This window comes from Chelonia mydas, chromosome 3 (assembly GCF_015237465.2).
Source record: "Chelonia mydas isolate rCheMyd1 chromosome 3, rCheMyd1.pri.v2, whole genome shotgun sequence".
In the NCBI taxonomy this organism is placed as follows: Eukaryota; Metazoa; Chordata; order Testudines; family Cheloniidae; genus Chelonia; species Chelonia mydas.
In genome coordinates this window covers 137523651-137549640 of record NC_057851.1, presented here as the reverse complement: position 1 = coordinate 137549640, position 25990 = coordinate 137523651, and the positions used below count along the sequence as shown (strand labels likewise).

The 25990-nt window shown below is 38.8% G+C and overlaps 1 protein-coding gene across 4 annotated transcripts in view; it reads left to right on the top strand.

The window, feature by feature from the left end:
• The window catches only part of SMYD3 (SET and MYND domain containing 3), a 633600-nt gene that overhangs the window by 100457 nt on the left and 507153 nt on the right, over positions 1-25990 (top strand). For 3 of the 4 annotated variants that reach the window (XM_037895368.2, XM_037895369.2, XM_043543385.1), the window contains exons 3-5: positions 3065-3172; positions 4339-4399; positions 8541-8677. In XM_037895368.2, the coding sequence (XP_037751296.1) occupies positions 3065-3172; positions 4339-4399; positions 8541-8677 (306 nt within the window). Of the gene's footprint in view, positions 1-3064; positions 3173-4338; positions 4400-8540; positions 8678-25990 lie in introns of those variants that run through there. The other variant, XM_043543386.1, reaches the window with a different exon arrangement.

Genomic DNA, 25990 nt, shown 5'->3' with positions numbered 1-25990 from the left:
TCTGTGATCAGTTTTGGTTTGACTGCCATGATAGGGAAAAGATGCAATCTTAACGTTATTCTAGTGTGAAAACATATCTCTAAGTTTAGGAGACTGTGACATATGATGCTATGTGATACTTCATATTTCGTCTCATTAGCGCTTTATTGGTTGGGTAGGCTATTAATCATTTTGATGTCACTGTTAGCATATCTAAAATCCTGTGCAGGATGTTCGGAAATTTTTTGACAGATAAAGGCTGACTCCAAAGAGCAATTTTAGTTGAAGCAAGATAAAAATGCCAATATAATTATATTACACAGAACGATGTCTGGACACTTACAAGCATACCTTTGTTTCTTTGGGACAAAAGTAATTCTGCTTAGTAGTAGATACTTAACTTGTATTTGTCTGATATTTAGTGACACTAACTGTATTATAATGTCTAGTTGGGGTCATTTTGTTCACTTGTAGAGTTACAAATAAAGAAATATAAGAACAAGGTTCCCATGTGGAAGAAAAAAATATTGACTAATTTATTACTTGTAGGTATAAGAAAGATAGTCCAAAGTGAAATAACTGCTACCTGATATTGACACCTTGTTATTTAAAGTAAAAATCATCCATCTGATGCTATTCATAGTGTTATATTGTTTATAACAGTGGTTCCCAGACTTGTTCTGCTGCCTGTGCAGGGAAAGCCCCTGGCTGGCCGGACCGGTTTGTTTACCTGCTGCGTCCGCAGGTTCGGCAGATTGCGGCTCCCAGTGGCCGTGGTTCGCTGCTCCAGGTCAATGGGAGCTGCTAGAAGCGATGGGAGCGATCAGCTGAACCTGCGGACGTGGCAGGTAAACAAACTGGCCCGGCCCGCCAGGGGCTTTCCCAGCACAAGCAGCGGAACAAGTCTGGGAACCGCTGGTTTATAATCATCTGATTACTCACACAGAACGCAAAATTAGATATTTATTTTCAACCCATCAGCTCACAGATTCCCATGAACTGCCACTTCCAATTTTTGATACACTCTGTCCTTCCTTCTGGGGCCATTCATATAGCCAAACAATGGGAATTCTGCAAACAAAAAATACAGCAACATCTGTCTTAAGGGACTGACCACAGCTGGTTGCTTAATATAGGTCTAATACTGGGGGAGTAGTACTGAACTCAGTAGGCCAGACGTGAGTCACTTTACACCAGCTGAGACTCAGGACCATTGTGTTTGTGTTCTGGGATGTCTCTTACAGCCAGAAGTTGTCTGGGATGGTGGTCTCTTGTAAGAGTTTCATAGTCTTTTATGATAAATTCCCACTGCCGGGGTCTTTGTTCCTATCATCTGAGGGATGGGGATTCTTCCAGCTTTAGAATTTTAAAACTATTAAATCACCTCACCAGAGGGCATTGTGCACCTGCCCCTGTTCAAGCATTATAGCATCCCTACTTCTCCTACCCATCATTTCCTATTTTACTGCTGATTGTAGAAGAGCTATTTCTGTGTCAGACATCATGCAGTCTGATACTGATAGCTGATACGTGACAGAAATTGTTTTACACAGTTGCTTCTTTCGTTTCTCCTACTGCCTTTCTATCAGAAACTAAATCGCCTTGTGGACTCCTATGTTTGTTTTAACTGTTACCGTATCTTTTTGTTAACTGTTTCTTTTTCTCCTTTGCACTTTTATATGGACATCTGTAAAGCAGCCCAGTGGCTTCAGACTTTGCTCTGAATGCCAAAATTAGATGTATACGGGCTTAAAAATCTCCAATTCCATCACACAGACTTTATATGAAACATTAAAAAAAGTCTGGATTGACTAAAGTAACAAAAGCAAACTGAAGGAATACAAAAACAGCCCAACCTTCCAGCATAACGAGAGATGCGCTTAAAGACTCATTGCTGCTCCTGCTCCCCAGTGATTTTAAGGACGAAGTGCCACAGTTCTGCGTATGTGCACACCCTCCCTATATCTCCCTGCCCCCCCGGTATTCCTCTATCCTGTTAAATCTGTTCATTCGGTAAATAGCTTTCTACTAGACTTATTTTTATCAGTTGTTCATTAAGGACCCAGTCTTGCATATACTTACACACAAGCAACTTTACTCTCATGAGTAGCCACATTGATTTCAATAGGACTGCTCATGTGTAAAGGAATTCCATATATAAATGTTTGCAATCTCAAGATCTGAAACGGAACTTTACTTTCGGTTTCTTTTGATTGTTTCCTCTCCCAGTGCTTCTAATTTATTGATTTGTTCCTATAAAGGGTCAAATATAAATCATTCAGGTTCTTGATTTTCTGATTTATCATTCCTTCTGCTTTTAATTTTCACATTCTTTAAAACTGTGAGCAGTTAGTGTACCTCCTTTTAAAATCCCTTTACTTGCCTACTAATGACTATTAACAAATGAGAAACCCCAATTTTTAAATTGAGATCTTAAAAAGATTTATAACTGAGTCCTAATGAGACCTTGCAAAGATTTCATCAGCCAGATAATAACTGAAGAGAAGAATTAAGTAGTTAAATTGAAGCAGAGTTATTTAATGCCCTAACATAACTGGTGAATACTGATGTGCATATATAGGTCAATATATGAATTGAATGTCCTGGGCCTGATTCTTCTTTCATATTGCTATAAATCAGGAGTAACTCCACTGACTCAATGAAATTGTACTGGGGGGGCGGGAACCCAAAAGCACGAGGTAAATGAGAAGAAAATCAGGCTCCATTTATTTATCATATAAAGAAAATATTTTAAATAACTTCACTTTTCCCAGTCACTGAAAGCTCAAGTAGCAACGATGGCATTTATAACATGTTACAGTGTTAAAAAAAAAAAAATCAAAGTTAAAAGAAGGTCGTTTACACTGCAGTGTCATGCACTCAAAAGTTTGAAATGTTGGATATAAGGTTCCTGTGCAGTTTTAATTCTGCTCCCTTGTTTTAATTCTTGCTCCAGGCCAGGTACTGATGGGGAGCAAGACATGAACACTGATACATGCACCCCAGCTCCCTCTGTAATCTATATCATTAGTGTATGTGTTGGTCTGAAATAAAGTGTATGATCTTGTTTTTTTTAATGTAACAGAAAGAAGCCTGGCAGGAGCACAAGCAAGAATGCAAGTGTCTTAAGAGTATTGAGCCTAACTTTCCTCCTGACTCAGTGAGACTTGTTGGCAGGATTGTTTTTAAACTAGTAAGTGACATTCTGTTAAACATATCCCATTCTACAGTTACACAGAAACAGGCTTGCACTGTAAATTTTTAATGTAATTAAAGACTAAAAAGCAGCGGTGGCTGGGTGGATGAACAAAATGGAACATGCATTTTGCATTACAAAATCGCTGATTAATTCCCAGCAACACTGGAAACATCAGGAAATATGAAAATGGACATAATTAAGCTCCAGGGGCCTGTTCATGAAACTGTTGCAGAAGAGCAATGTCTGTTGAAGTCAATGGAAGTTTCTTATGCAGTGACTATGTAATTGAGTCCCAAAACTCATTCCCTCAGAAATGGAAAGGGAAGAATATCACTTTGGGCTTGATCCTGCACCATTGAAGTTGATGCACGTTTTGGCATGGACTTTCATGGGAGCAGGATCAAGCCCCTTTTGAGTAGAGGTGAATATCAAGATTTTGCATAAGGATTGAATGCTGGTGGATATTTTCTTTTGGGGTGTACGATGCTGTGCTCTGCAGACTTGTTAGCTTAGGCTCTGTTAGATTTTTTTGAACTCACCTGAAATTTCTGGGTTTACAATCTTTCCACAATGGTGGTTCTCATATTAATCTTCATGGACTAAATGCTATGCTTACTTCAGCTACCTATGACTAAGAGGTTGTAAATCAGCAAAGAATTTTGCCTTTTTTGCTGGCCCTAGTCCTAATGCCCTTATTCCCAGACCAAAATATATGTATTGGAATAGTTTGAGGACTTAAAAGATGATCTGTTATATTCTTTTGTACACTGTTATGGATATATGTTTGGCAATGCTTTTAAAGAGAATATATATAAACACATACCATTCCCTTTATATTAATTACATGAAGTGAAAGAAGCCTTCTAGTCTTATAAATTGTTCCCTATTAAGGGACACAGGGCTGAAGTAAATTACTAAAGATAAACTGCCAAAACCAAGAAAATAAATTAGTGGGGAAGTCTCATTACAAAAAAAAATCATTTAGTATTTTTATGATAGTTTATAGAATATGTGACATAAACAACACAAGCGATTTATGTCACTGCTGTTACTTACTTCATGGTAATGAGTAATTCAGGTTTGTAAAGTGCTTTGGAGATAAAATGTGCTCTATAAATGCTCATTATCATGCATTCATTATTTTTGTTTTTTCTCTTCAGCTTGGACAATCAGCAGCATGTCCTTCTGAGAAACTCTACTCTTTTTCTGATCTTCAGTCAAGTAAGTAATCACCATCCACATGGCTGTAAATGCATAGTATGATTGGTTTGTTTCCTTCTGGCTCGCCCTTCTGAAATTCTGTCCTGTGGAATAAATTGTAAATGAAAAAAATCGAAGTGTAGAATGGAATGAAAGACTCTCTTTGAACTGCTGAAATTGCAGTGGGAAATTAGGTTACAGTTTTCTACTGCTAGTGTGGGGCCAGTTCTTCACGTCTTGCACAACCAAAATTTTCATTGACTTCAGTTGGACTTTTGCCTGATTTAGAGTATGCACCTTCTTTGTTAGGTTTGTTTCTTTAAGATGATGACATATCTGCTAGATTAGGTAGAAATTTCTGAGTGAATCTAGTTTAAAAAAACAAATCCACACACTTTTTGGTCATAAACCCTTTTTATCTATTTTAGTTTGTTGTTAATATTTTCTTTGTGTATAAAGATTCAACGGAACTTCTAATAAGAGAAAAATGCAACTGTTTGAGGCTCTTATTAAATGTATGTTTTTTCTGAAAATTCAGTGTGGACAAAAAAATCAGATTGTGTTTCCATAAGTTTCAGGTACTCGTGGAATGGTTCTGCCTTCTAGTTTTTCAAAGTTAGGCTACTTCTAAAATAGACAATACTGATCCTTTCAAGTCTTTAATAGCTCAGAGTCTCTGTCAGTCTGACTTAAATGGCAAAAAGTACACTTAATTCAATTTATTGCAGCACAAAAGAAAATTAATAGTAAAAGGGACATTGTGTAGATTAATGTAAACATTTTGCTTGCCTTTTAAAACTGTTCTAATTTGGCAAGGAAACACGGTCTGGATTTTAAATAACTTCATATATGTAGCTTCACTGAAACATTAAAAAACCCAAAGCCGCAACTACTTATTATTCTATTTTTCTTTTTTTGCTGTAGTGCTTGCCATTGTATTCACCTTTTTGCATAATACAAGGGCAAAGGAACATTAGTAAGGCAACCAATTTAAAAGTGATAACTCAAAATTAAAATGGATTCCTTTTATCAGCTAGTAGAATGCAGTGCTGGATATTCTTAAATGAAATGGTTTAGGAATATTCAAAAAGGGATTAGACACTTACATGAATAAAAACAGCATTTACAATTACTCTAGTTAGATTACAGAGTTAAAAACTATTGATCCTCATGCTTCAGGACGTTGCTGGAATCAGTAAGAAATTTCCCTTCGTAATATAGTATACGTCTGACCAGGTGCACAGTGAACAGTGACTTTCCTTTGAACCATTGGGTATCTGCTGGTGCTATGGTACAGTCTTACTTTATGGTCTTAATTTCTTGCATATTAACTGAGGGCACAGTCTGGTAAGGTATAGAGAACAAATCTCCTGAGATGCTGAGAGTCCTGAACTTACCTTGCCTTCATCAAAGTCAGTGGGAATCAGGAGTATTAGGAGCTGAAGTAGCTGAAGGATCAGGCTGAGTGTGAATAAAATGATACAGAGTCTGCGAACCGCTGCCAGAAAACTTGCAATAAAATTCTCATTTTTAAGAAAATTCAGGCATTGCACAACACAAGCTGGGCTTCCATCTTTCTTACTGGAGACCACTCCATTTTCAGGAATCTTCAGTACATCACAGAGGCATCTAGTCTAGACATCTGCGTCACAACTGCAAGTGAATACTTTTACAGAAGTTAATATTTTTGCTGCCATTTTTGTTTGCCATTAGGAGTCGCAAGGGATCTGTATAATGGACTGGTAGTACCGCTACCTTAATTTGCTGTCCATCAGATCGTTACTTTTCAATACTGTTATGTACTATTTCTTTGGAATGAGAATTATTTTCTTTGATTTACTGTGTGTGTGGTTTATACACCCCCAATATCACTTCACCCATTTGCTTCTCTCTCTCCCTCTCTCTCTCTCTGTATATATGCATTCTGCTTTGGGAGGAGCAATATATTCCTCCCCCTCCTCTTTTCAAGATCTACTCTGCCAATTTCATAATCACCCAGAATCTGTTGCACACGCTAAATCTGAGATTAATGGTCTGGAATGTCACCTTGATCTTCTACTGCATTTGCTACTTCTGCATTGCTCTTTATGCATTAGTACTTAAAGGTCTAAAATCGGCGAAGGTTCTACAGGCTATAGCTCTACTGTGCTTAAATTTATCAAGACTCAAATCCTATATTATTCTTTAAAAGTTGTAATGCATGCAGAAAGGAGTATATTTACAACATTACAACATTGCAAATACTTTGCTGTCTGCCTCCTGCTAGTATCAGCAGGAGCTGCATATCTAAATCCCTGTGCATAATGTAGTAAAGTTGTCACAAACCTTATATAGCATTGTCTCTCCAAGACTAAGGTCTGACACAATTGAGCATATTTCTAAGCACACAGAATTAAGGTATTTACAGGTTCTGTTTCACTTTGATTTTTGCTTTTGGTCTCATGATGAGTTGGGGAAAAACAAGGTCCTGATCATTTGCCATTAAATATCTCATGGGACTTTTTTGCAAGAATTGCTGGTGTCCTGGATAAATTCCAGTTTGAGTAATTACATTCTGCTTCAGCCTCTCTAAATACTCCCTGAAGTTTCAGCTGATGCAATATTCTTGTTCACATCTGTCCTAACTGTAGTGTCGCTCTGCACGGGGCTGTTAAATTACTCCTGCATTCTGTCACAGAGTTGGTTTCCTTTCAGTGGTGGCGGGTGAAGTGATTCCAGTCTGTCCGTCTTCATAATAAATAATAATATTCTGTAATGTGCATTTGGACTATTTGGAACTGATGGTTTTTTATAAATGCAAAGTATTATGATCTTTTATAAAGCTTGAAGCTATAAGCAATCTAATGGTCTATTGAGGCCACACAGCATATGGATAAAGCGGGTCACATTTGGAAGGGTTTAGCACAACTGTATGTGTTGAGACAGTGCTCTGATAGTGGCAATTTGTTGGCCCTACTGTAGGTCTATGATCATATGAGGTGGAAGAGTCTGTTTTTGGAGGTATAATTGAGTGAGTAGAATGCCAAAGCACTACCTCTTTTGGATGATTAATTTAGTATTTTTGGTGATGGAATCTCTACTAATTTATTTTACTCCAACTCCCTATCTATTCTACAGGTGTCTAATATTGCTAATTTTCTCCAATAAATGCCTGCCGAATTATGGTTGTGATTTCAGTGGATTTTGATTTGACCACCTCTTATGAAAGTCATTTCTATTCCCTAGTGCAGCTCAACATTAAAAATAATAGAACCAAGTTGACCCTTGGTGCAGATGGGTGCACCTGCACTGCAGTTTTGCTTGTTCTGCCAGTGATGAATTTAATCAGTAACATATAATAATAAACTCACTTTGAAACTTTCCTCTTAGTTTTACTCTATGATTGACATTTAAACTCATCCACGTTACCTTTCTTTCATTACTCCTTGTTCCCTTCATTGTAACTAGACTCAAAGGAAGGAGGAGACAGGGAGGAAGTGTGGCCCAGTGAACTGAGAGGAAATTTTGGGTTCTTTTCCCAGCTCTGACATTGATTTGCTCTTTGTTTGTTTGTTTGGCAATTCACCTAGCCTGATCTGCAGAGATGCAGAGCACATGCAGCTCCCGTTGTCCTCCTTTGAAATTGTGATTTTATTATTTAATATCAGAATAATATTTACTTGCATTAGTACTGGTTTTAAATTTCAGCTTTCTTTAACTCAGTCTTTGTGGTATTTTCCCTTTCTATGTGTACCATATTCCTTGTACTCTGCTTATTCCATTTGTCAGCATAAAGCAATTTTTGACACTTCATAAGAAGAATGTGATATAGAAATGCATCCGGTTGTAAGGAGGATGAAATTGTAGGATAATATGCAACACATTTTAATTGTAACAAACTGAATTGACTAATTTAGTATTTAACATATTGTATCTGCTTACACATCTGTTTTATCTTTAGGCTTTTGATCGTTCATTCACCATAATGTTTGTGATTTGGAAGTAGCACTTGATAAACTCTGCTTAGTGGTGATATGTAGCTGTCAAAAATAGTGGTATATAATTACCTTCTGTCAAAATTAAATTTGGGATTGGAGGTGTCTAGATTGAACTGCTGCCATTGGGCTTCTTAAAGATGTTGACAGAAGGTTTTATTCATGCTTTGCTGTATTTTTTCCCTAAGATATTGAAGAGTTAAGTGAAGAAATGAAAGAGGGTCTCAGGCACCTGGCACAGACATTGCAGCTTTATTTGAGAGTGGAGATCCAGGATGCTTTTCAGCTGCTACCTGCAATAGACATTTTTCAGATCTTCGCAAAAGTAAGTGTTTAAACTGATTCCTGACAACTCTATAAATTATTTACTTCTCTTCTTGATTTAGTTTTTGGGTGTACAACACATCCATCCAGAAAGCTTTCAGAAAGTGCAGTGATATATGACATAATGTCAGAATGACCAGAAAAGTCTATTCCACTTCAGTAATTATTTAAGCATATTCCCATCCCTTGAACAGCAGTTTTTCTTTTGATATGATTGTTACTTAAATTAAAATAAGGAATTGCATGAAAAGGGAATTTTAAAATGAACACGACATTTTTGGTGTAATTTAATAAGGGACAAAGATTGAAAAATGACTTGGGATGATTAATAAGTCATTTATTTTCCAACTATCTTGTCTTTTGAAAAAGATGTTAAAGAGTACACCATACTCTGTTTTATACTTCGGAATATTTCTGCAAAACATAACATCCTATACTTGGAGATACATTCATGTTCCTGTTTTGTCCTTTTAATAACAAGTGTTAACGTGTTCCATAACACTATTACATTCCTCAAATGGTGATTTCAGGTGTCGCAGGCCATCTGTAACGAGACGGTAGACATAGATGATCTGGAAGTACTGGAGAAGTACTGGAGTGTCATTTCCACATCTACTAAATGTTCAATACATTATGTGATATATACCATTGACTTTTCCAGTACGTATTTTGTTGCCTTTGTTCTAGGAAGTTTCATTAAACAATTCCTTTAGAGGTATTGTATATGGAGAATATTTACATTTCTACTTAAGAATTTTAGATGGTGGGGGTTTTTTTCTGATTGGTTGCTAGCACATTCACATATACTCCAGCATGACTGATCTCTCTCATTCTCACCTTCACACACACGTTGTGGTCAACTGTTTTTACATTATGATGTTACCCGAATAACCCTTAGACTTTTTTAGTCCTGTAAAAGGGAGAGTCTCTTAATGGTTGCAGTATATAGGTCTTTTTGGCTGTTTGCACGATGGGTTGAATGTTTTTGAAATGGAAGAAAAATTGAAAGAGAATATGAGCCTCATTATCAAATATGTTGTCTAGATTGAATTTTTACAGATTTCTGAATTTGGTGACTAATGTCAATTGCAACTTTCTCTGGCAAACCATGATTATTACAAAGGGTGAAATTTATGGCAGTGAAGAAAGCTCACAGAAAGCCCAATGAGTCACTCAAACCCTCTATGTAGTGTGTTTAAGTTCCACTAAGAGGCTTTTGTTGTTTTGTGCAAGCCCTCTATTCTGGTATGAATTTTACCAGGTGAATGTTACTTGAAATATACATATGTATTAACCCTGTGAAGAGAATTGGCATCACGGCAAATAAATCTGAGGCTTAGAAAATGAGCCTTGGGTAGTGGAATCAATCAAGTCATAGGTTGCCGTGCTGTGTGGCCTTGTACATAATAGTAATCCATGAAATAGAGGCTGTAATGATACTGGGCCTGTCTCTATTCTTCCCATGGACTTCTTTCAGAGCAGTATTGGACCTATTGCCTACAAATGAAAAATAATTATTGTAAATCTTTTAAAAAATTTTTTAGGTTTACATAAGTAGTGATAGAATACAAAAGAGAGAGATTCCTATGAAGTAGCTGGAAAATACAGCCTTTAAAAGACGCACATACCTTTCATAGTTCCCACTTTTTGTCCCTTGGGTAATGCCCTCGGACTGTCATCTGGCTTCTCCCCTTTAATGCATCCTCTCGTGGCTGGGCATTTGCCTCAGTTTCCATCTATATCAGTTTAGAAATGTGGCCTGTGGTGCTCAGCCTCTCTCTGTGGCTTCAGCCCTCCCTCCACTTTTGGGGTAGTAAGAGGTGAGTGCTGAAGAGTCCTGTAATGGGCCTCCAGTTAGTAGTCTCAGGCCCGATATGTCCCTTTCCCTCCCTTGTCAGGGGAAGGACAGAGGAAATTGAAGCAGGAACAAAAATCAAGTTAAATAGTCTGATGTTATGACCACCACCCTGAAGCTTCAGCAGTCTCTATTCCCTTCCCTGGGAAGAGTGGTAGGGGGATGCAAGTCTGCCCTCTCCTCTGAGTCCCAGCCTGGGATCTCTGAGTTGGCCAGTCAAGGACTGTTTACTTATGTCTCCTGCTGCCTTCCTGGGCTGCTTGCTATCTCTTGCAGGCATCTTCTGCATCGTAATCTTCCCCTGGATGCTTCTGCCAGGAAATTGGTCTCTCTAGGCAGCTTTCCCCTGTCTGATGCTGTGGAGCTCTTCAGTGATGGCTCCTAGCCCCTCCTGTAGCTGCCCTGCTCCATCTGGGTTGCAGCTTGTTATTCCAGCAGTTGCTAACCAGCCATTTAGTTGCAGCTGGAGAAGAGATTGCTGTCATTATTAACTCTTTAGTGTCTACTGCCATGTTGGGATCTATACACCCCATCACAGTGACCACCAAATTCTTTATAAAATATAAGGTGGCTGAAATAAATCTTTGTAAGATACTAGGAGGATTCTTAATTGTTTATTTAGGACTTTTAAAATATATGTATTTATTCCATGCTTGGCAAAACTGTGTAGACACTTGATGTTCATAGTTTGGAGAACGAGCAAACCACTATGGAAAAAATTGTAATTTCTATTATATTTTCTAGTAATTGGCAAATATTATGACACCTGTTCCTCTTTGCTGTGTGGTACAGAAAGAAACAAAATGCAGAGATAATGGTGAGCATATAGAAGTATATATGTCATACCCGTAAGGCAGAAATGACCCTGCTCCTATCTAAGGACAGAACTGCTCCTCCACTGCCTGTCCTCCCCTGCCTTCTAACACTATGGAATTCCTTGTATGGGTGCAGAGAGGGGAGTAGCCACTGCAGCTGGCATGCACCCCTGTGCAGAGCATGGATTTCTTAGCAGAAACTCCTGGGTGACTTAGTGTTGTATTTGTATATTTTTAAACTTAGTGCCTAATCCAGTTCAAAGAAGGATTAGCTGGATGCTGGAAAAGTTCAGATGTACGTTAAATAGGAAGCAGGGTTTTTTTTCAGAAGAGAATATAAACCCTCATGCTTCATGGTTTAACTGAATAAGCTAAGAGATTTTATCTGTAGGCAGATTATTCATCAGTTTTTCCCTATAGGTTTAATTGTATCTTCTTCGCAACTGCCAGTTGCTGGCCGCTGTTGGATACTGGCCTAATTGTATCAATGGTCTGATCTAGTATGACAGTTCCTACATTCTTACGTTCCTGCGTTCCAAATGAGAATTTTTACAATATTTCTTTTCTTGCTTCCAGCCTGGACTGAGACTTCATAGAATTGGAGTGAATTTACAATATATTTTCTGGGATTTTTAAAATTCTGGTTTTGAAAATGAAGGCTCTTTGAGTTTGCTTCTAGTTCTTGTATATCAGTGTCTTATAGGTCATATGAAAACAAATAGATTGGAAAAAAGCTTTACTAACATTTATGAAACTGGTACTAAAGGCCTGCAACTATGTGGCTTGATAAACCTGTATTATTTATTAATATATTTATTTATTTGTATTTGTGGCAGTGCCTAGAGAAGGAGCAAATTATTTGTTTCAGTAGCACCCAAAGGCCCCAATTGTGAGTGAGGCCCCATTGAAGCAGGTGCTGTACGAACCCATGACAGAAAAGTGGTCCCTGCCCTGAAGAGCTTTATATTCCGTTAGACAGATGGATACAACACATGGGTACAACAAACAGTAGGTGGGAGGGAATTGCAAGGTAACAATGAGATGCTTATGATCTACTTGGCAAGCAACAGTCATAGCACATCAGCTGCCTAATCACTGTTGAGTTTTTTTATAGGCAAAGTAGCAGAGGAGAGTTTTAAGGAAGAATTTGAAGGTGGACAATGTGGTGGCTGTATGGAAGTTAATAGGGATCTCCTTCCACGAGTTGAGGCAGTGTGGGAGAAAGCACAAAAGTGCTTGTTTGAAAATTTCCCAATTAGGTGATGGAGATTCGCATCAGTGGTAGAGCGAAGGCAGGGCTTGCCAGCTCAATATTATGTTCATTAGAGGACGTGAAATAGTCAATTGTTCTTGAAGTGTATCATAGCACGTTTGATATGCTATGAGAAATGTAGATATTTTTAATGCAATATGTCCCTGTCTTAAGAATGATTTTGTTACCATTGTGCTGAATGTATCTAAGCTACTTCTGTTATTTAAGTTGTAGTTATTACTGCAGTAGGGACAATGAACATGCTTTTACTGTCAAATTGCCTGATTTCTCCCACTAGTGGCATCTGGTGGCTGGAGCTCTGGACCTCTTGCCTCTCCAGTCTTTCCTCTGCACATCAGGAGGCCCTCAGTCCATTTTAATTTGTTTCTGTTCCCTTGTTCCTTTGCTGCTGTTCCTCCAATTTTATTTTAAGGTTCCGTTCCCCAGCTGGGTTCTGTAAAGGAGTATGGAAAAATATATGTATGTATAGTTTTAAAAAAAAGAAGAAGAAGAAGAAAAAAGAGAACTCCCCAATAGGAACTGAATCCAGAGACCACTCTGGAATAATCTAGTCACTGGCAAGACAGTGCTAGGGTCGAAACTCTCCCCACTCATGGGGTCTGATTGTGAGGGGAAAGAGGAATATAGGGAGCATGGGCTGACCATGCCATCAGCTGTAGTGCTGCTTATGTGGACTCATTACTGAACACATGTGATGGTTCTAGGAGCATGGAAAGTAGCTGGCACAGACCTACCACAGCTATGGTTACTTTCTATCATTTATTATAAAAACTGCAATTACAGAAAGAAGGAATCTGAATTACTAATTGTACTGACTGGGGACTCACTAGCTAAAACCAACCATACACATTGCATTAAGAACAATATCACATCTCAAGTGTAGTTATAATACTGTATATACCAATCTTTTTGGAAGGTAGTGTAATTAACTGTAATTAATTTCCCTTACATAAATTTACAGTGTACCCAGTTTTTAACAGCATGTGATATACCTGCACATATTGTCCTTTCCAGTTAAATTTAAATGTTTAATATTTAATATACCAGTCTTTGTCTCATATATGAGAAGGCAGCCAATGTTCTCAAAACTCTACCTGTGCTACAGGGGATTTCCTGCCATACAGGCTGAATGCCAGTGGAAAAACATTGAATTCTTCTTAAAATCTAACAAGAGGATACTCCTTTCTTTCAGGTGAAATTTTAAGGCTTTAGCACTGTATATCCTGTGATGAGAAGGTTATGTGGCCTCTTCTCTACAAGAGTGACTTTGAAAGAGACTGGCTGTCATGGCTTATATGCGTGGTCACAGAATAAAGAAATACTACATCTATGTAGTCTCAGGTCCTAAAATTGTTTTCCCCACCTGGTTGAACATTTCTTTAAAGTTCACTAAGTGCTCCTTCTTAAATTGAACTCCCCTTCTTTTTTTCTTTTCTTTTTTTTTAAACTCTTTTTTTGGGGGGAACCAATCCTTTAACGGCATGCTACAAAAGAATACAGTCAAAGGTCACTTTCATTCTGATAGATGCTAGAACTTCAAGAAGGAAAATAAGCAGACAGCAAAACAAAAGAGAAAAACAGTCCTGCACTGAGATGACTGAATTCCAGACAGCTTCTGCAGGTCAAAAGAACTCTCAAGAAGCTAGCTTTAAACAGTCCTCCTCCTTTTCTGATCTTTGCTGTGTGCGAAAATTTGTTGCTAACTCAAGGTCTGACTAAATTAAACACCCTTGGCTAGTCCAAGTAAGCTGACTTGGGCTTGTGGGACTGTTAAATTGTGGTGTAGATGTTCGGGCTCAGGCTGGGGCCCCAGCTCTGGGACCCTACAATTTTACAGCCCTGCAAGCTTGAGTCAGCTGACACAAATTCCAATTGACATAGGCCAGCCGGGAGTGTTTAATTGCAGTGCAGACATACCTTCAGTTAAATACTCGTGACAACTTAAAAACAGCAACTACACTAAGTGTGAAATCCTGGCCCCATTGAAGTCAATGGAAGTTAAGCCACTGACTTCAGTGGAAGAAGAATTTTACTCTGTCTGTTTCTGTGGGATCAGTTCTAAAGTTTAGCTGCTCGCTTTGGAAAATAGCAGGTGTGCTTAATGATATGTTTCAAAACTTGCTCTTATCATGTATATGCAGTTTTCTTTCTTCCTGAAGCTGCCAAACCCTTCTCATGGGCACCATCCTCAGAGCAGGTGTCACAGTTTTGCAGTTTGGTTATTAGATCACCCTGTGCAAACTCCAGTATACTTAAAATAGAGCTTGTCTGATGTACACTTGGATAGTGATTTTGTTTAATTTCTGATCCTCAATATTAACCACAGATTTGTGTACAATTAATTACGTGATGCGGCTCTAATTCCATTGAGAAATTTGAATGTCAAGATAAATCTTGAAACCGAGTTTTATGGTTTACCGGTGTCTCCATAACCTTGAGCTGGAACTAGTCCTAGGATCTAAGTCTTCAACCCTTCCTGGCTAACGTGGATAGTCCCACTAAGTAGTCAGTTGGATTTCTGTGAAGTGAGTGAGGGCTGGAGGGTCAAGCCTTTATTGTATACAGTTTTGAGGTATTGGTAGTAGTGAAAGCAACTGCATACATCATGTATCGAAATCTGTAAAACATGGGCCAGATTCAAACCTGGTGTAACTCCACTGAAGAATTACACCACAAATAAAACTGGCCCTCAGAAGAGTCCATATTAGACCAAATTCAGACCTGGAGCTTCAGTAAGTTACCTGCTCACACCAGGTTTGAATTTGGCTCTTAATGTTTGCAAGGTATTCTGAGATTGTGCGCTTTTCATCTGAAGTACCAGTGTTTATTTCAAAGTGTTTTTAGGTGGTGAGGAAATAGAAATAACTAATATTGGAGTAAACTGAACAAAACCGTGACCTTTTAAATGGTCCCCTCCCTGTTCTCAAATCCTTACATTTATAAAATGTGGGGCCAGAGTCTGCTCTTTGTTATACTCCAAAAATCCATGGATTTATATCAATTGAAATGAGTGCAGAATTTGGCCCATTATTTCTGGTGCTTTCATTCTAAATGTGGGATGGCGTGGAGAGGAGAGAGAACTATTATTCTCATAATGGGCTAAATCCTGTAATTCTTACTCATAGGCAAATTCTGCCCTTGGAAGCAGATGCTCTGCTTCTGTTGATTTCAATAGGAGACATACACATCTATGAGCATTGGAGCTATGCATTCCTCTTTATCTGGTAATAGGTTACTAACAACCAGTCTCCTATCAAACGTTGCCTTACATTTTCCTCTGTATTTCAGTCTAGACTGATAATAAGAATAAACCTGGAATATTATAAGTTCTTTTTGCAACCATGTAAGGGGGGGAAAAAAAAGGAACAGCAAAGAGGAGAAAAGTCCATATAAAGTAGAATTTCATAGACATCTTTGAAGTGTATCAAGCTAAGTTTTTGTCCACTTTAAATTTTCAAGGTTTATTCTGGACCATGAGGTGAAATAGAGTAAAATATGTAGGTTTTTGTTATATGGGATTCTTCATGCAAAGAGCATTCACTTTTAACTGAAAGATGTTCTGGCTCCTTAGGTAGAGTCTGAGTAGTTGATTTTTATCTTGGAAAGAACTAAAATGGCTGCCAGAGGTGGTAGTCTTTAGCAATGCTTTCTTAAAGTGTATCCTTCAACCTATACATTAAGGAGGCAAAAAATATATTGTGAATTGTAAAGGAGGACTGCTCCCTCCTGATGTGCTGTCCTCAGGATCCTTTTTTTCATTCTTCAAGCCTGAAAGTTTAAATACACTTCAGTAGTACCTTCAGTCTTTGACTTCTTTTTGTTTGGCTTCTTGAAAGAAATTCTTTTCAACATAAATTGAGTCATTGCCAATTTTAAGATTTTTAAATTTGTACAGTTCCGTTTTCATTAAAACAAACAATTTCCAAAAAATCACTGGTCAGATCCTGTTTATCTGAAGGAATTTTGGTACTACTTTTGCCTACGCAGGGGAGATGGCAGAGGCTTTGCTTGACCCTCACAGGGGGTTGTTGATGGCAGGGGAAGTGAACAGGAATGGGGAGTCTTAAATTGTGATAATCTATTTAAGGGCAGAGTGAGTGGAAAAAACGGGTTTGATCTTCATGTTACCTCTCAGTCCTCCCTGCCCCAGATTGTGGACATTGGTTCTGACGGGAGGGTCATTGCAAACAAACCTTCACTTCAGGATGTTCCTTTTAACACCAACATAGATACAACCCTCTTCATTGTGCTGAGGAAAAAGCTCCCAGATTCGGTAATCATATTAGTGGAGAAGGAACACCCATTTACACCAACAAAGTCAGGAGGACTAATAGGATATGAGATGTGGGGAAATAATGTAAGGTTACAATTTTATTTTTGTTTTGTTTTTAAAAGGGAAGTGGCAGTGTGGAGTGTCATCTGCTGTTATGAAGTTTCCAGCACTAACTCTACAGATCTCTCTTCAGCCTCCCCATATTTCGAGTGGTCACAGAACTCTGAATAGTTCTGGTACCATAGTGGTATAAGCAGCTGTATATTTATGAAACAGCTCTGTCAGTGTAACTCAGGCCTAATCTGCCACACTACTGAGACTCGTGCAGAATTATGTATTGGATTTATGGTGTTGATAAATGGCTGTTAGGGACTAGGCTGATGCCAGCTACTTCGTTTTTATTTGTATATTAAGGTATTTTAAAAATAATGCCTCATTCACTGTTGGTTTTTATAATGCTATGCAAATATAATAGCATGTAACTTGAAAAGATCATTACAGTTGACAAAACATTAAGTTGGGCTAAAAATTCAACAGAAAATTACATCCAAATTAACTCATTTAGGTACATCTTTCTACACCTCTTCTACCATCCCTACATTTCTAGCATCAGAAGGATTTTAGGAATTTAAAGTAATGTCATATTCCTACCCATTCATTTCACTCAGTTTGGCAGGAAAAAACCCCAAATAATAAAAAGCCAGTTTGTGTCATCTTCCTGTCCAGTGTGTGAGATTTTTTTAATGATTTGTAGTTAGCTTTCGTCTACAGATGCACGGTTGGCTTATCTGGAAAAATCTGATTTTGGTTGGTCAGAATGCGAACATAATGCCTTGTGTGTGTGTGCATGTGAAGTCAATGAGAGTTCCATACTGACAGCAGTGTCAGGACCAGACCCAACGCTAAACTCATTAGCTTCCTTTTTGATCCTCTGAAATATCTTGCTCAGTTACTACCTAATGGACTTTGTCTGTAATCTAACTGGAATTTGACTTCCAGCATTGACCTTCAGGTTTGTTTACAGATGAGATGAGTCTTTATGAATTATCAATTCTTTAACATTTACCTTTGCTTCTGAGACGTGCTGTCTTGACACTGAGATTACAGGTAGAGCCAAATCTATTGGCTGTAAATAAAACTAAAAACAAATGAGTGATAGTAACTGCAGCAAGAGGAAATGAAATACAGTTAGTTATTTCTGCTCTATAATATCCATGATGTACTTGAATATTCTGTCAGATACTATTGCTTATACATTTTCTGACTTCAATACTTGAAACTTATTTTTTGTAGACACTTACAGAAACTCTGAACATTTTTAATCACTTCTGCACAGAATAGTTGCTGAATACGTTCAGTCGGGTTTGTTAGATGCAGTGGCTAGGGGCTGGATGGTTCAGGGTTGGATAACAATGTGGAACTATTCAACCCTGAGCCATTGGTTTGAAAAAAGCCCAGGATGACAGTAAACATAAGTCAATGGTCCAGATGCTGTTTTGGCATAAATCCCATTTTGCATTTTATGCCTTACTGGGGAGAGGTGTTACTGAGTAGGTGTAGAAAGAAGAGCCAATGGCAGCTTTAAGGGGAGTCATGCTTCAAAGGAGACTGGGGAAGCTGGACTACACTGTGTGTAAAGATTCATTTCTCTGGCTCTGAAGAGCCATACACCTGCCCCCTTGGCATCCTCCCTCCCCAGCTCTGCCACCCTTGGGCAAGAGGCATTAAGTAAAAAGTCTGAGATTGAAATTGCAGCATTTCCTGGGCCTTTTGTTCTTACATATGGGTTTTGAAGATAAGGTAATGTTTTACACTTGTGTGGTGCGTTCCATTTGAGGATTCTGGCGCACCTTATAGATTAATGACTAAAACCCCAGGGGGAGAGACAAATATTGTTACTCTCATTTGACAGATAGGCAAACTTAAGTCTCGGAGAGATGTGAGGGGACGTCACCCAGCAGGTCAGTGGCAGAGCCAGGAATAGAACCCGATTCTCCTGACTCCCAGCTCTGCACTGTAATCACAAGGCAATGCTACCCTTTTTACCATGGATAATGTGGCCTTAAGCAAGCATAGAAACAATTGGTATAGGAGTAGCTTGAGTAACAGCCTACATATTAGCTATTACAGTATGTAACTTCTTAATTTTTCAAGAATTACTCCATAGTGCTGCTGTGATTCATGCAATATTTACTTATATTATGTGCTGAGTTTTTTTATTTAAATTGAGATCCCCAAGGGAGGCAAAGCCACCCTATGCATCAGCCATAGAAGCAAAGATCTAAATAGATGTTGATAAAATAGTAAAAATGCTAACTAAGACTGGAAGAAATATGGTATCAATAATCTAAAACCATAGTAAGTACTCCCTTAGGAGTACGCTGCATGTATTTTACTGAATGGAAGCCATATATTTTCATATAGCTGTAGTTTGTTTAATCTTGTATGTGACTTTTTCATATTATTTATTTCCACGTATTATCCCAATGATTTACAGCAAGGGAGACAGAATTTTCCATACCATTGCTCTTAACCTTTTAGCCACAATAGCTATTCTTAGGAACCATGGCATGTTGTACCAGAAAATAATAGAAGCAAATCTTAACTGCTCTCTCAAAATAAAATGTGATTTTAATTGTATCCATGTTTGCTCTGGAGTCTGTGAGACACATTAAAGCCTGATGTGGCAAAGACAAGCCTAGAAGAATCCTGTGTTTCAAATTGAGCAGACACTTGTATAGACAGCATACGGGAGGCTATTGCACAGAGAATGGAGAATGCAAACCCCCAGAAATGTAGACCTCACAGTAGAAGGAAAACCATCAAGTGGTTTGAGCGGTGGCTTTGGGAAGCAGTTGATTTCATGGAGGATTAGCAGTTATTCTCATGCCAGGCAATTGGTAAAATGCTGCAATAGAACATCATGACAGCAGCGTACTGTTGGTGGGTAATATTGGTGGCATGCCAAAGCACTGTCTGCTTCAGAATCAGTCAGCCATGGCTTCCTACATGAAAAAGTATTTGCTGCTAGTAATCCAGTGGGGGAACTTGTTTCCTCAACTTTAATCAGTGGTGCAAGTGGAATCCATTTCTTACCGTTACGGGGGACGATGACAGGGGAGTGACTCCTCCCCGCCCTACCCCCAGCCCAGGACCCCACGTTCCCTCTGTCCCCTCCCCATGACCCACCCCCCGTACCTGGGCATGGGGACTCTGTCCTCCTCCTGCTGCGCCTTTGGAACTGCAGCAGCGAAAGGAGCAGAATGTGGGGCCGCTGCTCGGCCCCATGCCTGCAGCTCCTCCGGCGTGGCTTTACCGCTCCAGCCCTTCCACGCAGGGTCTCTTCCATCTGTACAGTAGCCAGCCCCGTCGGAGGACAGGGCTGGGGGCGGGGGACAGAGCTGGGGGCGGTACAGCAGCCACACCAGAGGAGCTGCTGGCGTGGGGCCAGCCAGTGGCCCTAAATTCTTCTCCTTTCCCCGCTCTGGTTCCCAGGAGAGCCTTGCAGCTCAGGGCTCTCCCGGGACTCACAGCAGGGAGAGGAGCAGAATGCTGACAGCTTCTCCAGCAGCGGCTGTACCGCCCCCAGCCCTGTCCTCTGGCAGGGCTGCTGCTTGGAGCCAGAGGAGACGCAGCTCTGTGGAAGGGCAGGGCGCAGGTAGCTGGAGGGGCAGTGGGGAAAGGAGCAGAATGCTGGTAGCTCCTCTGGCGGTTGTACCACCACTAGCTTCGCCCCCCCTCCTGCAGCCCTGTCCTCGGGCAGGGCTGCTGCTGGGAGCCCTGTGTGGAAGGGCTGGGGGGCAGAGGACCTGCTGCCGTGGGGCCACCCAGCGGCCACACATTCTGCTGCTCCTCTTTCCGGTGCGTCATACCTGCTATAAATACCTTGCTGGTACGGTGGACCAGACCGTTCCACCCTACTTGCACTGCTGACTTCAATTAAAAAATTAAGCAATAAAAGAAATCATAAGGTAGGCAGGCTTCTGTGAACAGAATAGCTTTCTGTCGGAGCCTTGGGTTTCAGAATCTGCGTAGCAGGAAAATGGAGTTAATAGCAGTGTGTTTGTTTTTGGGAAAGCAGTAGGGCTAGCAGGTTAGCTTTAAAATGACTTTTCCTATTTCACTTATATTTTTGCAAAGCTCAGTTCTTAGTATGTTTGTGTTTTTTATTGATGCTCACATGAAGATGAATGCTTTTTATCAGGATGGATTTGATGTAAATCACTAATCAGGAAGACTCTATTTAATCTTGGATTTCTACATAAAAGTGCGTTCTTGTTGGTTTATAACCTTAATACATATATTCTTCACAACTCAGAGATAGATGTAGGTTTCATTTTTAGAAGGTACAGACTATACATTTTTCAAGTGATTTATCTTAAAAACTTTTCAGATTAGTTTTACAGCTATATCAGAAAATAAATGATTGTTTGGTTACTTCATTTACCAAAGTTAATTGAAACAGATATTTATGAAGTCATTGGGAGGTCAACAGGTTAATCATTAGTATTTGGAGGATTTTCTTGCCATGCTGTATTAGGAAGAGAACGTCACCAGACAGACATTTTAAATTGTTTTATTGAACTAAAACAGCAACATTATGTATTCTGGATTTTTTTCTTCAACAGCAAACATACAATATTTTAAAAAACAAGCATATACATTTTTGAATTTAGTTAAACATTCAAGTTTTTTAAAATTAGGTTTGTTTTTGTTAAAATTGCTTTTAACTAAAATAGTTAAATGAAATATTTAAAAAAAAGAAACAACCAAAAATTAAATAGACTATGTCAGCCAGGTCAACATGAGAAACTTAAAATATTGGCTTTTGCAGCTAACTCAGTCATCTTTACCTTCGTTTTCCTGTTTGTTCATAATCTGGGGGGGAAAAAACCACAAGCTTTCCTGCTTTTTCAGGCCCCAAACGATTTCTCAATTTGGAGTGAATTAGTCCAAAGGAAGAAAATATTCTTTCTACGCTAACAGAAGAAGCTACTGCTGTTAATCTCACTTTTATTGCTTCAACAGTCTCTGAATCCAAGTGCTTAAGTGACTTCCACCAGTTCACTGGTGTGACTTTCTTTAAAACATCATCAGCAAACATGTATTTCTTGAATGGTTCATCCTTAGCGCCGAAGTTTATTATAGTTGGCATTATGGAGGGATGATTGCTGGAAGTCCATGACCTAGCCTACTCCTCTTTTTCAGTTAAGGTTTGACCTTGGTACCGAGTATTAAGAATATTTGCAAGAAAACGAGCTGGAGATAGTGCTTGTCCCATCTGTTTTTTTAATGGGTTGTAATTTAACTCTGTCACTCTTTTTAAGATCTCAATCAGTTCTTTCCAAATTTCAACAGCATCAGCAATAAAACAGCTATTTCCCTGCATTTTGTTCAAGGCTACAGAAATAGGCTTCAGGGTACTCAACATGTGTTCAACATTTCTCTTACGCCCAACGTTGAGAACTTTGGCTGTGACAGTGCCATCTATTTTTTCACAATTTTATTCACAAACTGTCATCACATTAGGGTCGTGATATAGTGCTCAAAACAGTCCACTATTGAGTTCCATCACATGTCTTGTGGGAAAGTTAGCTTGGTTCCTCCCACTTTTTTCAGAGCAGCTGCTGCAAAGTACTTGTTACGGAAGAATTTTGCAATTTCAGCAACATTAGCCTTTATTTCTGGAACACTGAAGTCTTTGGCTAGGAGGTGCATCAAATGAGCACTGCAACCATATATTATTAGCTTGGAACTCTCTTCTAAATTTCTTCTCATCTTGGGTACATTTGCAGCATTGTCTGTGACCAAGCTGTGTACTAGACATTTGAATTTTTTTTCACAGTTTGTTATAGCTTTTACTGCTACTTCTTGTAAGTATTCTGCTGTGTGTGCATTTCCTGATGTAGCAATTGTTTCTCTAAGGAAGACATTCCCTTCTTCTTTTGTCACACAAGCACATACAACAGGATCATTGTGGACATTGCTCCACTCATCAAGACTCAGCTTAACAATTTCACACTCTAGACCTTTTGCACACTGCTCAATTTCTCTTTCATACACTTTATCCAGCAATTTGCCTGCCACATATGCTCTGTTGGGTGGACTGTATCCTGGTCTTAATGATTGAACCATGTTAATGAAGTGTGGGTTCTCAATCGTATTGAAAGGAGAGTTTGTTGAATAAACAAACTGGGCAATTTTTGTATTCTGCTGGTTCTATGGATGTTTCTGGATGATGGAGATTTTTTTTTCTTTTTGCTACAGGTGATATACTGTGGCTACATGACATACATGATGTGAGTGAATCACTGTCATTGTCAGAGAACTCTGAAACTATAGAAAATGAGGTGGTGATCTTGAAGGTGGATAGTCTTCAGAATCCTGTATGTTGAGGGTGGATTCTCCTAAACAAAATAAGTCAATGCATTTATTTAATTATTATTACCATACTGCTCATTTAGTATTACTCATTGCATTCACTGACACTCAGTACTACTTTAAAGGTGAAATTGTAACAGGAAGATCTGCCTGTTTCAGCTATTTATTTTTAATCACAACTGCATCTAAAATGATAGTACCATAGAGTAACAACTATATTTTTTGCTCAAACATGAGAATTCAAGTATAGTCCATAAGGAAGACAGGCAGTCCTTAAGAAAGAAGTATGAAATAAAGAAGTTGACCAACCTGAAGATCCAGCATGTTCAGACATGTTCCTTTCATCATCTTCAACACAGCTTCCTCCTGAGAAGTAACACTTCTTATGATGTTGTTTCATTCAGGCAACCAAGCCTTGCATTTCTTTGTTGCATTGTTTGCATTTTGCACGCATGCCTGTCTTACCCACCCTCCATAGGTAGAGGAACTTCATTAAAATATTCCCAAACTGGGTCTCTTTTATGGCCTGCTGTCATTATAGGTTTTCCCTTCTAGTGAGAGAATGGTATGGTAGATTTCAAATCAATGAAGGCTACACTCAGAAAGACCTCAAGACTTCTGGAATATGCTGCTCAAACAGTTTCACTTTTGTTTCTACTTCCTATCCCTCCCTTCTCACATTCATCTCCAGATTTCTTCTCCTTGTCCAGATCTATTCTGCCCCCAACAATCTTCTGTTCATTGAATTTGTTGAAACTTTGCACTTTTAGAGAGATGTAAGGGATTGACTCTGTGTACACAAATTTGCTGAGGGACAGTAGGGTTGAGGTCTATTATTGCTCACCTATATGTATTATTTATTTTAAAACATTTTTGCTGATAACAAGCATGTTATCTCTGGAGAGACAAATCCCCGGTTTGAGAACTGCAAAACTAAGCATCTCTGATGGTATCTTCTAGACAGAGCACTGAGTCTCATTGGGTAGATAGAAAGATTAATTTAAATAATCTCTACAGAAGCCCCTGGAACCTCATAAGATTGAGTCCCTAATCCATGAACTATTGGAACTCATTTACAAAACTTTTCATAAACATTACATGAATATATTGTCTCATATTATAGAATTAGAATTTATAATCCCTATTCCATGATGAGATATCTTTGAGCTATAATGTATCTTATTAAAGCTATCTTTAGATAGGTTTTTTCCTCAAAAAGTATTTTATAAAAAAAATCTGATTTAAATAAAAAAATCCGATTTTTTTTAAATAATTGATTTTTATCCACTCTGCTTTTTATATAGCATCTTTCATCTCAAAGGTATTGTAATCCTTGGTTTTCATGTGAGGAAAATGAGGCACAGAAGCTCACATTTAAATCTGGATTAATTCCATTTATTCCAATGCGTTTAAATCTAGATTTACACTGGTGTAAATGTGAGAGCTGATCGTGGCCCAGAGAGGTTGTGATTTGCACAAGGTCACGCAGCAGGTCAGCGACAGACCTGGGAGTAGAACCTAGGTCTTCTTGCTTCCAGTGCTCTGCGCTATCCATTGTACACACTGTCTTCTCAATAGAGAGCAGTGTGATGCGAGAATAGAAGCGTTACGAAAAATGAAACAGCAACAAGACCAGGGGAGTTAGGAGTGGGCCAAATTGGTCATTTTGTTAGTAGAAACTATGCATTTGAGCCCTGAAAAAATATTGGCAAGTATTTTTCTAAGGGAAGTAAAATCAGTTTTGATTGAAAACCATAAACCTTATGAAAGTTAATGTCTTGAATGGCAGGGCCATAAATATAAAGTATTTCTCACTGTCTGCAGTGGGGCTGTTTCTCCTCTCATATTGTTGTTAATCAGAAGAAATACTGTAGAAGGCTATGGCCTTGTTGTGTACAAAAGGCTTTTTTTGCCCCAAACTTCTTACCATTGTTACCATTGGCTTAGCTCCTCTGGTGATAGCAGTGATAGGCGTGTTAATGTAGGCAAGGTGCCAGTGACCACCATCTTTTTAAGCACTGTGTTGCATAGACCTGCTCTGAGCAGGGTTAGGTGACATAGTGCTTAAGAAGTCACTGGCCATCTCGATCCCTGTCTACACTAGCACTCCCACTGCTGCGACCAATGATGCATCCAAACTATTGGCAGGACCAATTGGAAATATGGGGCAAAAACTCCAGTGTGGACACCGCATATTTTCAACATGAAGCTGGTATAAGAGAGATCAGTCAGGCCCGGTGGATCCTGGTAAAGAGCATCAAAAGATGCAATGTGGCTTCATTTGGCAGCAATTTAAAAAGACTTAATTAATGAGGATAAACATATTTTTTGCATTGCCATTCGTGACTCACTTCTGGTTTTCAGTTGAATGTATTATTTGTTTTATTTATATATTTTTGTGTATATGGATACCAATGGAAATATTCTTTTCTAGTTTTCTAATAGAAAGTGTGTGTGTGGGGAGGGGTGTTTTGTGTTTTATTGTTTAATTTTTAAGCTGGGATGAACTTTGCATTTTATCTCTGGTCACAAATGATGACCTTTTTATTTTTTCCCCCTGCTCCATTGAAGTCCACAGCAAAGCTTTTCCCTGACTTTAAAAGGGAGCAGGATTGGGCATCTGCTCAGTAGTGGATATTTCTACACATCACAAAATCATTGTGGATATTTCTACATATCACAAAATCAAACTGCAAGGGTCAGTTCCGTGGCATCGT